Source organism: Bombyx mandarina, chromosome 03 (genome assembly GCF_030267445.1).
Source record: "Bombyx mandarina strain Sakado chromosome 03, ASM3026744v2".
Classification (NCBI taxonomy): Eukaryota; Metazoa; Arthropoda; class Insecta; order Lepidoptera; family Bombycidae; genus Bombyx; species Bombyx mandarina.
In genome coordinates, this window is record NC_143210.1 from 45,641 (window position 1) to 61,183 (window position 15,543).

Below are 15,543 nucleotides of genomic sequence, written 5' to 3' on the forward strand. Positions count from 1 at the left end.
TAGTCATTTCGCGAGACCGACAACTTTTTGATGGGCGGCTCGTGTTACCGGCTTCTATAGGTTCAAATGGTTCAATGCTGACAGCCAGTTACAGCACCGCACTCACTGTGGACAGGTGCTCTACTCGCACGCACACGCAGGCCGTACGCGCCAGTCTAATGTCGGACTATTGGCGCACTCATCAAAATAGTCATTGCCGAACTGATATTAATGACGAGTTTACGAGACTATGCCCGCGAGGTTTTGCATAAACCGACTGAGAACTCAGTAAGCACGCGCTGCAGCGGGCAGCGCTATCGCTGGACCTTATCTGTAACGACAGCTCTAACATAAACCGAACGTAATATGCACACACCACATACATACATATTGAATTCTGAAATAGGCCACATCTATTAATAGCACCGGTCACCGTCCTTGTCGAACCCGTCGCTTGCGACGAAGGGCTCGACGAGCGAACTAACCCATAGACACAGCCCACTGAGTTTCTCGCCGGATCTTCTCAGTGGGTCGCGTTTCCGATCCGGTGGTAGATTCTGCGAAGCACTGCTCTTGCTAGGGTCAGTGTTAGCAACTCTCCGGTTGAGCCCCGCGAGCTCACCTACAAACGTTAGGGTGAAGCTGAAATAGCCTCTCAAGGCTATCAGCATAGGTAGGAAAAAAAAAAAAAAAAAAAAAATCTATTAATTAATTTTAGCAGCGTGAGGGAAGCGCCCCACGCGTCCGACCAGTTCGTGAATAACTTAGCACGTTTCGTAATAAAAAACTGGCTCGTCCGCGGCCGCCTACCTGCCGTAATTAGGGCCGGCAATTTGTGGCGCTCCGGGCCCGGCTCGCGGCCCTTTGACGCGCCGCCGACCTTGCTACGTTGCTTCTCTTCAATTTATACGAGTATTAGTTTGATTTCTTGCAACCCCTGCACGTCGCTACTGTGCCCTCAGTAGTTAGGTAGTGCAAGTACGCCAAGTACGACCGATCGATCTGACCGAGAACTGAACATTCTAGTCTGACAGACGCCTGTTAGAACCAGTCAGTCTGGTTTTGTTTCTATGAGTGGTAATTACACGAATCCACCGGTTAATGTGGAATCAGCACATAGCTCAGTGGCCGCAGCAGACCCGCGATATGCTCTACACATTAATGCGCCCCTAGACGTGGCAGTCGCTCGCAACCAGGGTATGTACGAATACTTACAATATCCTGCAGCTATCTACGAATATAGTCAACTTAACATAAGAACCAGAATAAACAACCGGTGCTTGGGGTACCTATAAGCACTGTTAGTGGGTCGGGAGGATCCGAAATGACATGCTTTGGGCGACGTCGACTGATTACTATTCGGTTTGCAGGATCGGGAATGTAGGTACCTAGTTATCGGCGGCCACGATGAGAGGGTTCTTTTGTCCGTAGATACTTACTGATGGACTCTAGGTCCATGCGTCATGGAGGGAGCAACCTTAATATACTCTCCTTAAAGGCGGGCTGCTCCTACATTGTGACGTGGCCACGCAAACTCGACTTAATGTTTGGTTGCATAACTTCACGAATGAGCGCCCATATTAAAGCTATTAGGGACCATTTTAATCGGTTCGTAATTACGGTTTTAACAATCACAAATTACCTGCAATAAACTGACGGATAAATGTATAGCGGGCGGCGGAGCGGGCTCGAGCGGCGAGATCAAACGAATACGAATACGGCAAGACGCGCGGCCGCTTTCGTTTTATTGCGACGATCCGGGGGTCGTTCACCCCACATACTCTCCAACACCCGCTTGCACCACTCCGCTACATCCGACTCACCTACGGGAGTACTTATATTACCACGAACAGTAACAATTATGTACCTACATGTAGATATAAATCTGTGTTATCGCAAACTGAAACAAATGCATCGTGTACAAATAAATGAAACTTGTTTGTTGGGTATCTAGGTATTGCATAATTATGTTTATATCTACTTAGAACAACTCAGCACATAAGCGAAGAGCGAGCGGCAGCGCGGGGTTCCCGGGGAGAGCTCCTGGAACAGTAATGTTGGAAGATGCAGCGCGGCTTCTGGGATTCACTGTCAGTCGTCTAGTCGCCCCGGGACCCAAAGAGTGACAGACTACTAGTCTATGGGCATCACCAGCCTGTAGCCTACATGCTACCTCGAGGTTGATACAACGTACCAGATAAGCTCGAGACCTGTAATAATAATAATATAACTCTTTATTTAACACCACATGTACAGAGGAAGCATATAAAGCAATTAATAGACGGTGACATAAATTGGCGACCTTATCGCTGAAAGCGATCTCTTCCAGGCGACCTTGCAGGGAGAGGAATAAGCAAACTGGACGGTCCTATATCTTAATAAACTTACATAAAAATATATACTTAAGTATATACACATAAATACCATATAAGATAGACTTCTATACGATTAATAATTGATCATATCATACTGCTGCAAAAACTCCAACAGCTTGTTATACACGGGGATCTATACCGGTGGGTAAAATCACATATTTTAAATCGTAAACAAGCTGTGGCTATAGGTGGCAATCGTTCGGATTTTGTATCGATCCCTTCTGGTGTGCCGCAGGGTTCCCTTCTCGGACCTTTATTTTATATAGCTTACATAAGTGACATCGGATTATGCTTTAGACATGCTCAGCTTTTGTTATATGCCGATGACACTAAAATCTATATGAAGGTTAATACAATTGAGGATTGCATTAAACTGCAGGAAGATCTAGACAGACTATCACTATATTACATAACTAACCGAATCACAGTCAATGTTGCAAAATGTGCACATATTCAATTGACTAGACGCAAGAATCCGATTGATTACAATTTTAAATTAAATAACGTAAGTCTGAATAAAGTTTATTCTGTAAAAGATTTGGGGGTTTATCTTGATTCAAAACTTACATTTAATAGTCACTTTGAATATATAGTTAATAAGGCTTACAAAAACTTAGGTTTCATAATAAGAGTAACGCGCGATTTCACTGACATTTCTTGCATAAAAGTGCTTTACTATGCTTATATCAGAAGTATTCTCGAATATGCAGTACTGTTTGGAATCCACAATACGTGACGCACGAGCATTCCCTTGAGCGTCTCCAAATTATTGTGGTCATCGTGGCCTAACGGATAAGACGTCCGGTGCATTCGTGTTGAAGCGATGCACCGGTGTTCGAATCCCGCAGGCGGGTACCAATTTTTCTAATGAAATACGTACTCAACAAATGTTCACGATTGACTTCCACGGTGAAGGAATAACATCGTGTAATAAAAATGAAACCCGCAAAATTATAATTTGCGTAATTACTGGTGGTAGGACCTCTTGTGAGTCCGCACGGGTAGGTACCACCGCCCCGCCTATTTCTGCCGTGAAGCAGTAATGCGTTTCGGTTTGAAGGGTGGGGCAGCCGTTGTGTCTATACTGAGACCTTAGAACTATATCTCAAGGTGTGTGGCGCATTTACGTTGTAGATGTCTATGGGCTCCAGTAACCACTTAACATCAGGTGGGCTGTGAGCTCGTCCACACAGCTAAGCAATAAAAAAAAAAAAAAAAAATTAAATTTGTCAAATATTTGAATTTCAAAAGCAAATTAAAAATTGATGGCTACACTGAGTCATGCCAAAAACACAGCCTCATAAATCTGGCTGAGAGACGTGAGATGCAAGACATGGCTGTATTTCATGATATATGTTCTGGAAAGCTAGATTGTGTTGAACTGTCAAATAGAATACTCAACTTGAATGCCCCTGGTAAAAGAACTCGTCACACGCATCTTTTTCATATACCGTTAAGAGCGCACTAACTACGCGGCTAATGATTTCTATTAGATTACCTAAGACCTACAATAAGTTTTATTCAGATATTGATATCTTTACAACATCCAAATTATGTTCAAAGCTGCAGTTCATAAGCTTAAGTTAAGTTAAGCTAAAGGTTTGTTATTGTTTGAATCTTGAAAATATTTACAAATTGAAAAATAAGAATCTTTAAAGTATTGTGGGTGTTCTACAATTAACAATCAACGTTCATAATCAATTCGAGCGTCCATGTAAACCAACCACTTTATGCACTCACACGCACTCACACGCACTCACACGCACTCACACGCACTCACACGCACTCACACGCACTTACACACATCGACACAACACAATCAGATTCAAACTTATTCTGCAAGTTATCATTCGACAAAATTAATCTACCTATTTAACTGCCTTACCTTAGTTGGACTACCTGTGTTCATTAATTATGTTAACATTTTTTGGAAACATAATGTGTTTCTTTAATTGGCTCATGTTTGGAAAACATCCTCTGTACCCTGTGTCTAGTTAAATGCTGTTGAAACATTGTTTATTAAATAAATAAATAAATACTAAAAATACGCAAGTAAATACAAAATAAATAGCAACTTGTACAGCTAGGTATATCGTAGGAGAGCCATATTATTGTGCAAGGTAGTGCGTTTTTAATCTGAACTTGAAAATTCTAACTTGAAAACTGTAACTTGTACTTGTAATGTTTTTGCAAAGAAGAGCTCGCGACCGGCTGTGACTGTGCCTGCGGGACACGAACAAGCACGGAGCCCCCCCCCCCCCCCCCCCATTTACGTGATTACATTGGGTAATTTTATTAGAGGAATGGTCATATTTATTAGTAAGTTTGTCAATAATAAACGAAAGAAACATAACAGCTGAACGGTGACCCCGCAGCGAAATTGTTGCCATTGCAACGCTCCGGAATGCTTCACCACGAGTTCGGTCCGCCGCGGCCAGGCGCGGGGCGGCGCGGGGTTACGCTTTAGCGAACTAAATTGGAACGATTCGAAAATCTCAGGTCCTCAGTACCTACTATGAAGGGAATCTTGAAGGTGATCGCTTCCACTGTCATTAAGAATTGAAGCGCTTCCCGCCTAATCACGGCGCGCAGTCCTTTGTACCGCCGCCACCGCCACGACCAATCGAACCAACAATACAATCCCGCAAGCGAAACTAGACTCTGCAGCTCGCACATAACGGTCCATCATGAAACGTGCGTTGTGTTCATACTCTGAATACCGGCAAGTATCATCGAAGCGTGTCCCGGAAAGCTATTATAGTCTTTATTTCATGTGAGCTAAAGTAGACATTAGAGTGCCTTGCGACGGTCACGACTATTATGAATTGGCCACGCTCCGTCGGCAGACGATCGGTTCAGTAACAATGCTAGGGATGCACGCCGGCCTGCCTGGTCTGCGTACGACAACAGGACATCGTATTCAATATATTATGTAATTTTAAACATCATTATTACTTTCACATCGGTGCATCTTGAAAGAGTAAAAAAAGTCACATAAAGGAAACTACGTTGTTAAATACATATAATAATTAAGTGGGAAATATTTTGTGGTCAAGCTCTCACGCCTGGCTTGTCGCGGAGCAGGCCCGGGAGGGACGCGAGCCCTCTCGAGAGCCCTCGGCCCGGAGTGCGGCTCCGAGCGGACTCGCAAGGCGCCCTTCACAAGTAAAGGCACAATGAAAACACTAACAGTGAAGACGCAGGACGCAGTAATGAATGCGACATTCAACTTGGTGCAGAAGAGCCGCCTAGCCATGGAGGAGTCGCTCTGTCATGCCTCGAGGCAACCCTATCCTAAATATTGTACTTTTAAGAAAGTGTCGAAACTTGTGTCCCCGATGACACGCGCACGATTTGATCAAAGATTGTTATGTTGTTATATATATATACCACGGGTATAAATAATATAGTTCATAATATGAGGCATGTACAGTCCATACCATTACATGCAACTTATCCCCTGCGCCCGGGCGCCCGCGCCGATATATATTATAATTGTACATTCAAACAAAATAAACCAGAATAAGGGCGAGTTCCACCCGCGCCCTGAGGTGTCCAGGCATCTCTAATACCTCATGGAGTACTATATAGTATTATTAGTACTATACCTTATTTTATTTTACTTGAAAATACAGTTTGGAATGAAATCAACTAAGCGTGTATGTGTGTAATGATCGTCGTACTGTAACGGATAAGAGCGACGCGACGCGGCAATGCGCGTGCCGAGCCGCCGCCGACTGTTCTACTCACAGTACTCACAGTACTCACAGTACTCACGATACTCACGATACTCACAGTTCTGCTCGTAATGCGATACGAACTTGACACACTCGTGTGTACCTACACGAAACTTCCACTACGAAGGAATAACTCCGATGGGCCGTATGCTCGTTGAGCTCTCTACGCAATATATGAAAAAAACGAAACGATAATATAATAGTATCGTCACAGTGTATTTCTCTTTCCTTTGTCGTATCACTGTTGTCAGAGCGGTCGTGATCGTCATTCAGTATCATTGCTGTGTGCAGACGTTATGCGCCTCAGGAGCAATCGCCACTTCTCCCGGCTTGTGGTGAGCTTTGCACCTGTAAACAACCGCCAACTGCCGACAGTATAATGAATATACAGTATAGCAGTGAGCGGCCGCGGGCAAAAACACAACAAAGACGAACAGAACGATTCTTGGAGGCCATTGATTCGTTTGTACACCGGTGCAGTCGCGGGGCCCGGCTCGGCGTCCGCTCAGCCGTGACGACGCCGCGACGCCGAGTAGACAAACAACAGTACACGTTTATTTATCTTTTAAAATATTCAACAGGTCTGATTGCTCCTTTTGCTACGTCGGGGAATCCCATATACGGATATCCGGTTGATGGGGGATCAGGCCGGGCTATGTCGGACTCCAAACGGCTACCGACTAAACCCCATCGATCGCTCTCTCCCGTCCTCCGGGCCCCGTCACTCCTGCGGTTCACACTCGATTTTTGAAGCGAAACGATTAATTTTCCATATTCGTGATCGGACCCGTGACCTCTGTCAAGCAACTGACACATCCATACAATTAGTCAGACTAGATAATTCCGTTGATGACGTTGACGCTAACAGAAAGCGGATCTCTATAGAAGGCGCTACCGAACGTAGAGTCAACATCTCTCTCGGGTGTCCTGTTGTTGATGTTCTACCGACTGGATCGCTAATCAGTACCTAACTGTCATACACTGACACGAGCAGTGTGCGGCCCGGGGACCACAGCCGCAGTCTGGTCGTCGCTCTCTAGAGGCGTTACATGACATACAGTTGGTAGGTGGCGGATGGTAGGTGTCTGTCTACATAAAAAAAACCAGAGAGTTTTGTAGAGTCTCACCTTATTACGAAGAAACAATTCACTTCGCTTGCAAATCATGAGATAGAGGCGTCCTAGTATGAAAGGGATCAACATGTCATCCCTCTGTCGAAGGTGACGCCTAGATATCTGACCTTCGAGGCCCACGGTATGGGCTGGCTAAAAAGAGTAGTGGCGCTAACGTCGGAGGTGTTAACACGCCTATTAACCCCTTTTGAAGGCGACCGCTGTGCTTTTTGTGGGGTTGATGTCAATGCGCCACTGCCACTTCCATAACAACTGTCCCATGGTGGCTGCTGCGATCTGGACTCGCCGATGCAATAGCGACTTCTTCTTACACGAGTAGTACATAACCGTGTCATCGGCGAAGAGCGCTAGATAGGTCTCCGGGTATATTGTTGATATTATACAAGCAAAATAATAACCTTGCGGGAGTCCGGCTGTCAGATGAGGGAGGCGTGAACGAGTTCCCTCTACCCGACATTGAAATGAACGGGTCGACAAGAAGTCTCGTATGATGAGCACGAGTCTGGCACTCCCATGTTGTACAGTTTGTAAATCAAACCGTTATGCCAGACTTTGTCGAACGCCTTTGCGATATCGAAGAAGAGGGCTCCGGTCGGGATTGGTTTCCGCCTATTTAGCCCTATTAAGATGTGCTCCGTGAGGCGGTGCAGTTGTTGAACGCGCGAGTGCTTGGCGCGGAACCTAGACTGCTCGTCGATTAATAATTTCTTTTCGGTAATGAAGTCCCAGAGGTGTTTCTATGAAGGAGTCGTTCGTATATTTTGCCTATCGCTGGGAGGAGACTAATCAGACTGTAACTAGCGGTTTCATTTTTCGGTTTGCCCGGCTTATGTATACCGATAACGTTCGCTTCTTTCCACACCGCGGGAAAGATACAGTTCGTCATAGCGACATTTAAAATGGTAGCTAACATTGATATCAGTTGGACTGGTAAAACGCGACTTTAGCGCACGATTGCGGAAGCCATCGGAGCCGGGTGCCTTCCTATCGGCCAGCAACTCTGCCTTGTCATCGTCATCGTAAGCCGTACGAGGGGAGGCATAGTAACGATAGTTTCGGACTTGAGAGTCCTAGCTAGTCGCCAGTATGCTTGGTGAGTTGGCGCGAGTTCTTCTGAATAGGCTATAACAATCAAAAACCGTTAATAGACACATCGGTTTGTGTATCCGTAGCGGCGACTCTTTGATCTCCACGCGCCCGCGCACATCGCACGCGGCGCCTTTGATCTCGTTCTTCACAAACACGACTCGACGCAGTGACGTAGTGACGTACATCTTACTTTAGTTATAAATAGTTGACTGCGGAATAACACATTATTTTCTCGCCGGATCTTCTCAGTGAGTCGCGTTTCCGATCCCGTGATAAATTCTGCAAAGCACGGCTCTTGCTAGGGTTCGTGTTAGCAACGTCGTCAGATTTGAGCCCCGTGAGCTCACCTACTAGTTAAGGTTACGCTGATCGGTTACGTCTCTCTAGACCATCAGCTTAGGTAGGAAAAACTCCGTATTGACAACTCCGTAATAATGTACATGACTAACTACGGCCGGTATTCCCTATGTACACATTTCAACTACAATCCGTGTTGACAACGCGATGAGCTGGATCAGATCTCAGGTACATAACCTTTGTAACCGTTTGTAAAGAGTAACAGCAGAGTTCGATTGTATTGTGTTGCGCCGCGCAACGAAGAGGGACTCGGGATGATGCTGCGGAGATTCTCTTATTCAAACGACGGTGTCGAGGGTTTGCGTTGGTGGCGGTGGCGTTGGAAAATGTTCAGTACTGAAATTATTCAGTAAGTATGAAATAGACTATAGTGATGAAATAAGTTCTCATCAGAACGGGTTTGACATGTGCGCGTGCGGTACAGAATGGGCACAGAGCGAGTTGAGTAGGTTGTAGGTATCTATAACATTCCTCCCAAACTAATTAAAATCAACAATGTTTATGAGCACGACATCGACACGCTATCGTTTCAATCAACTTCAAAAATAACTTTAGTTGAGCTATAATTCGTTCGAATGATTTATTTACAAGAGTCTCGACTCGACTCGAGGCAGCGCGCGGCGGCCCGACGAGCGACAACAAAAGCCGGCGAGCGACAAAAAAACTAATTAGGGGCCGGCCGAGAATATCCCAGTGCTCTCACACGAGATGTCCCTTTGATCTCACGAAGACGCGACGCTGATATTACAGACTTGAGACGCTTTTGGTGGAGCGACAGTGGACACCCACTTCGCTATCCTGTACTGTGTCCTGTGTCTTGCCAAGTCCTGCGCCGTGGACGCAGCGCCGCGGTGCCAGCTCGCTGATATTACCGGATGGATGAAATGGAAAATTTAATTCAATAAAATAAAATTAATCCTTATTAGCTATAAAATTCTAAAATATTTGTGGAGGAACAAACACACAACCTTCACAACAAAGAAAAGTATTCACATTGAACATCTTAAGTTCCTAAATTGCTTATAAATATTTTTCTGTTTGTAGGAACTATTAACTTTATTTCGTTTTTATTTCTTAATACAGTACTTTGATAGACGTTTCTGATTTAATTACTAAAAAAATATGTTTTGTTGGGAATTTATTTATATACCTTTTCCTTATTTACTATCCCGTACCTAATCGTTGGTAGCTTAAGGGGCTATTCCAACTTCGGGCGGACCGGTCCGTGAGCTCACGAGTTCAACCTGAGGGATCTGCTAACACTGGACCATCAAGAGCAGTGCTTCGCTGGAACTACTACCGGATCGGAATTGCGACCCACTGAGAAGATCCGGGGAGAAACTCAGTGGGTCATTTCTATGGGCTACGTCGGTGTATGACAAGTTACTGCGGACTTGACTAGTGTTCAGGCGTCGCTCGTGTACTGCTCAAGCGGCTCGGAGTGGAGCGCGGGGCTGGGCAGCAGCGCACGGCCCGGCGGCCGTCTCATCCTCTGCCTCACCACTTCTATTCACGCTCGTAGTTGTTTTCCTAATTGCACACTAAACACTTCCCCCCCCCCCGCACTCCACCGCGCCCGCCGCGAGCTCTTGCCGCAAACACGGCAATTATCTCAGAACAAAGACAGCGCGCCCGACTACGAATCCGGTTTTTTGTGAACATTTAAGCGAATTATACATCGCTGACTCTGTTACTTCGTTATGATAATAACACTGACAATGGGCATGTACTTCGGTGCCTCATTCCCCGCTAATTCTGACGACGTACAGACGGTACATAATTTAACATTTAGTGACAATTCACAACTCTGTAATGAGAACCAGCGTTGGAAAACACCTTCAAGATATATATTGATATTACGAGTATGGATATAGAAAGTTGAATACTTATTGCGTTTTATTTCATAAAGATAATGAACGGCTTAAGATTAAAGTGTCATCGCCGGTGAGTCGTGGCGGCGTCAGTGAGCTTCGCGCTGGGAAATAAAATTAAATTCCAAACTGGTTAATTGGTTTTTTATGCTTCACTATGTGGTAAAAGATAAATAATTACAGGTTCAATCTCGAGATCCGATTAAGTAACGTTGAGTGTCCGGTGTCGATGCGTCGATTGTAGATTAATCAATTCATGACATCGATTCGATTCTCTACGGCCGTTTCAATCTCCGCTGTATCTATTACGATCTGCGATAAGATACAGCCGGCCGCTATCCGAGGACTTGTCTTCCAACTGTATAACAATTTAATTGAACAATTCTAAAGAACGATACGAGTGCGCCCGTGCGACACGCCTGTCGCGCCGCTGTCCGGGGGCGACAGGCAGCCGCGAGCAGCTGTGTGCTCACACACTGCAAGGAGCGCTCCTGGCGTCCTGGGAACAGTCCGCCTTGTCGTGCAGCGGCCAGCGGACGCTACAAGAATGTTCACGAACATTTATCTTGAAACCTTGATTATGAATGCTTATGTATGCTTAGCTGCCTTGTCGTTTGTTTGTTTACCAGCTTCGCACTCCTTTATTACGATTACCTATACCTTTGTTTATGTAATTATATAATATTCTATAATAATGATAATAATAAAGCATTCTCTGCGGCTGATGTTTCTCGTGCAGTACGTTCGATGCCGAACTGGAGAAGTCCAGGACCGGACGGACTGCACAGTTACTGGATCAAGTGGATCCGGGGTTCACAAACGCCTGGCAACTCAATTGCAATAGGTTCTTGAATTGGGATAACTCCTAGATTTCATGACATCTGATATTACTTATTTGATTTATAAATCTGGCAATACCTCGGGTCCTAAGAATTACAGACTAAAAATAATTACATGCTTACCTACCATCTATAAGGTTACATCCATTTTGAGAATCAAAATCACATTATTAATAATAACATCTTAACACCAACTCAGAATGGGTGTAATGCTCACTCATTGACATGACCATTACTCAACAAGTTCGGTGGGGTAAGAGGAATGTTCTTAGGACTTGGATTGATTATAAGAAAGCGCATGACTCTGTGCCTCATACACGACTAATGATGTCTTAGAACTATTTAAAAAATATATCATACTACGTTCCTTTCTTAGCTCATGAACGGGTCAATCAATGGTCTACGTTTCTTAGTCAACCAATGATTTGATGACGACTTCTTCTGCTGCCCCGTATTTAATAAGGATTAAGCGGGCATCTTTCAGGGCGAAGTCTGAGTCCTTTATGATTTTGTTTGGCGCTTAATCCTTTAAGCATTTAAGCATTAAATATACTTAAAGATTCAACGCTAGGCTACCGACTTTGCAGAGGAGCTGAGGCTATATCACATCTCTTGTTCATGGATGATCTCAAATTATTTGCTTCCAAAAAATCTAACCTAATGAGTTTACTTAAAATAACCGACAATTTTAGTAGAGCCACTGAGATGGAATTTGGTTTTTATAAATGTGCGCTCATAGATGTAGGTACAGAGAGGTAAAGTTGTAAACCCAGATTGCTTACAACTTAACCATCTTCAAATCTCTTTGTGAATCGGAAACCTAAAAGTACCTTGATATGTTCAAAGTGCTGAATATTGTAGACGCAGATATGAAACAATCGTTTAGAGATCGGTTCTTTGGTCGTCTTATAAAGATCTTAAAAAGCCATTTATTAAGCGGAAACAAGATTCGATCCTTTAATGGTTGGGCTATGCCTATTTTAACATACTCTTTTGGCATATTCAGCCAATCCAGATTCAGCCAGCGCAGCTCTCAAGGTGGACACAATCAGAGCTGGGCGCACTGGATCTGGATAGTAAAGTCAGGCGATTGTTAACGGCATATAGAATTTTGAAATACTGAAAGTTGTATATGCCTCAGAAATGTGGGGGTCGTGATATGTTGAACACCGAGAATCTGCATAACCGAGAGTTATACAACTTTAAGGAATAAACGTGAGAATGTATCGGGATGTCGTTACAGTCGATAAGGGACTAACTTCACTATCCTTAGCTAACAGTAATTGCACGAGGCTGAAGGTGGAGAGCATTTCGGATCGCATAGTCGTATGGAGGAGCAAGTAGTTACACGGTAGGTTCTACCGGGCTTTCACAGGGCCTGATGTAGACCTGATGTAGCTTCCGTGGCCTGGTTACGATTCAATAACCTCTTTGGGAAAACTGAAGGTTTCATTTTTGTAGTTATGGACGAAATTATCATGACGAACAACCACCGGAAATAATAATATATATATACTAAAGGGTGGGACGGTGGACATTTTTGGGCCTGCCAGCGTCCGGGAGAGTATTAGACATATTGTTCTAGCTGTTCACGTGTTGCTAATGCCGAACTTTCATAGACATAGACGTGGCTAGGATTATCCATCTTCAACTTGTTCTAAATTATAGTTCCTGGATTGTGCTGTACCTCATTACCAATACCAATCTCTACCTGTTCTCGAAAATGGTCACGTTACCACTGTACTGGGACCTATCTATTACCACAGATAGGTCTATGTTTGTCAATAAATCTGATATTGTGATAGTAGATCGGTCTGCGCATCGAGTGGTGTTGGTTGATATCATCATTCCTCATAACGAGAACCTCGCGAAGGCAGAAAAGGACAAATTAATAAAATATTTATACCTGGCTCACGAGACAACCGCCATGTGGCATGTTAATTCAACCTTCATTGTTCCAATAGTTGTGTCGGTACACGGTTTGATAATTCATTTCGATAAAGCGACACGACACCAGAACCCTGACATTGTAGCCGCCGGTAACTACATAGCCGATCCTGCGGACCAAATGGTAAATAGTCGACGTCGCCCAAAACACGTAATCTCGGATCTTCCCGATCCTCTAACGGTGCTTTTAGGTACCCAAGCACCGGTCATCGTTCTCGTCGAACCCGTCACTTGCGACGAAGGGCTCGGCTAGTAAATTAACCCACAGACACAGCCCACTGAGTTTCTCGCCGGATCTTCTCAGTGGGTCGCGTTTCCGATGGTAGATTCTGCGAAGAACGACTCATGCTAGGGCGTGAGTTCACCTACTAACCCGGCGACGCTGACATGGTCTCTCAAGACCATCAGCTTGGGTAGGAAAAAAAAATTTAATAATCAATCAATATCTTAAGAAACTTTCGTTATTCAGCTATATTAGGGGCCTGATACAGAAGGCAGTACAGGTAGGCATATTTGGTACGGCGCAGCGCATATTGTGAGGAGGTTTCTCACTCTGGAGACCTAACCACTCGGCAATCTATTTCCTGTGTTCAGTTGCCCCTTCTTAGGTTAGGTTAGATTAGTTTATGAGCAGGATCCGAAGGCTGGTTCTGGCGTCTTGTCGATGGAACAAAGTACATTGCTGTCGTTCATGAGGCCCACGCGCCGACACCGAGTTATAAAGTTCCACTAATGTCATGTATTAATGGATAATCTGGATCTGTATAACAAGTGTGTAAATGTAATTTCAGATGTCACCGTTCAGCGACATCTTGGCAGTGGGTGCTCGCTCCACGCTCGCTTCTTGTTGTGCTCGGCCTTCGCCCCACTGTGCTCGGAGGAGGTGTCGGGTTCCGTGAGCGCCTGCCGGGCGCTTTGCGAGACTGTCGCTGATGACTGCAAGGAACAGATAAAGATACTGTCGCCGACGGTGATGCTGGACTGCTCTGCTTTCCCGCTCCGAGCCAACAGAAAGCTGTGCATGCGGCCCCCCAATGCCAGCGAAGCCGAGCCCGAGCCGGCGCCCCCTTCCCGATGGCCCTTCCGCGAGCACGAGCCGCGCGCTGAGGGCTGTCCGCCGGGCCGGGCTCGCGCGCCCGCCGGCCAGTGCTGGCCGCCTGCGGCCAGGATGCCGACTACACGCGCGAGGATAAGCGGACCGTGGACATCTGGATGAGTGCGCTCGCGTGGGCTTCGCTGCTGTCGACGTCGTTCGGTCTACTGACGTTCTGCGCGGAGCCCGGGCGGTACCGCTACCCGGAGCGGCCGGCCGTGTGGACGGCGGCGTGCCACGGCGCGGTGGCGCTGGCGCACGTGGCGCGCGGCTGGCTGGGCGCGGAGGCCGTGTCGTGCGCCGGCGCCACTCTGGCCGTGGACGGGCTGGGGGCGCCGGCGTGCGTCGCCTTCTTCGTACTCACGTACTACTTCACGCTGGCGGCGGATGCATGGTTCGCAAACGCGGCCGTCGCGTGGTATCTGACAGCCGCCAGCGAGTGGTCGACGGAGGCGCTGGAGCGGGCTGCCGCCTACCTGCACGCGGGCGCGTGGGGCTGGGCGGGCGCGTGGACGGCGGCGGCGCTGGCGCTGCGGCGAGTGTCGGCGGACGAGCTGTCGGGCACGTGCGGCGTGGCGGAGGGTGCGACGGCGGCGCTGGTGGGCGTGCCGCGGTGTGCCCTGCTGGTGACGGCGGCTGCGCTGGCGGCGGGGCGGCGCCGGGCCTGGCGCGGGTGCGGCGGGCGCTGGACGCGGCCGGCTCGAGGCGCGTGGGTCGGCTGGCGGCGCGCGCTGGAGCGGCGGGTCTGGGGTACCTGGTGCTGGCGGCGGCGGGCACGGCGGCGCGCGTGTGGTGCGCGGGCGCGGCGTGGCGCGGCGTGTGGCTGTGCTGCGGCGTGGCGGCGGGTTCGTGGGCGTGGTCGCGCAAGTCTGCGGCGGTGTGGCGGCGCGCGCTGTGCCCGCCCCGCAAGGCGCCGTGCTGTGCGCCGCCGCTGCTGCGGGCGCCCCCGGGCTGCAAGCGGCCGCCCGTGTCCCGGGTGTGAGCGCGCGCGTGTGTGCGTGTGTGTGTGTGTGACTGTGTGCGGACTCGTGTGGGAGCGCAGTGTCATTGCCTTCTGTGAAGGCGTTCTCGATGTCGCTTGTAAATAATGTAATTTTTGTAATAATATACGGTTTGTTTAAAT

The 15,543-nt window shown here is 47.1% G+C and overlaps 1 protein-coding gene across 1 annotated transcript in view; it reads left to right on the forward strand.

Moving 5' to 3' along the window:
* The window catches only part of LOC149503211 (frizzled-10), a 33,777-nt gene extending 18,235 nt beyond the window's left edge, over positions 1-15,542 (forward strand). Inside the window, 3 exon segments of the mRNA XM_089738583.1 lie at positions 14,119-14,481; positions 14,484-15,065; positions 15,068-15,542. Of these exon segments, the coding sequence (XP_089594709.1) occupies positions 14,119-14,481; positions 14,484-15,065; positions 15,068-15,402 (1,280 nt within the window). The 3' untranslated portion in view covers positions 15,403-15,542.
* Position 15,543: the final 1 nt, after the last annotated feature.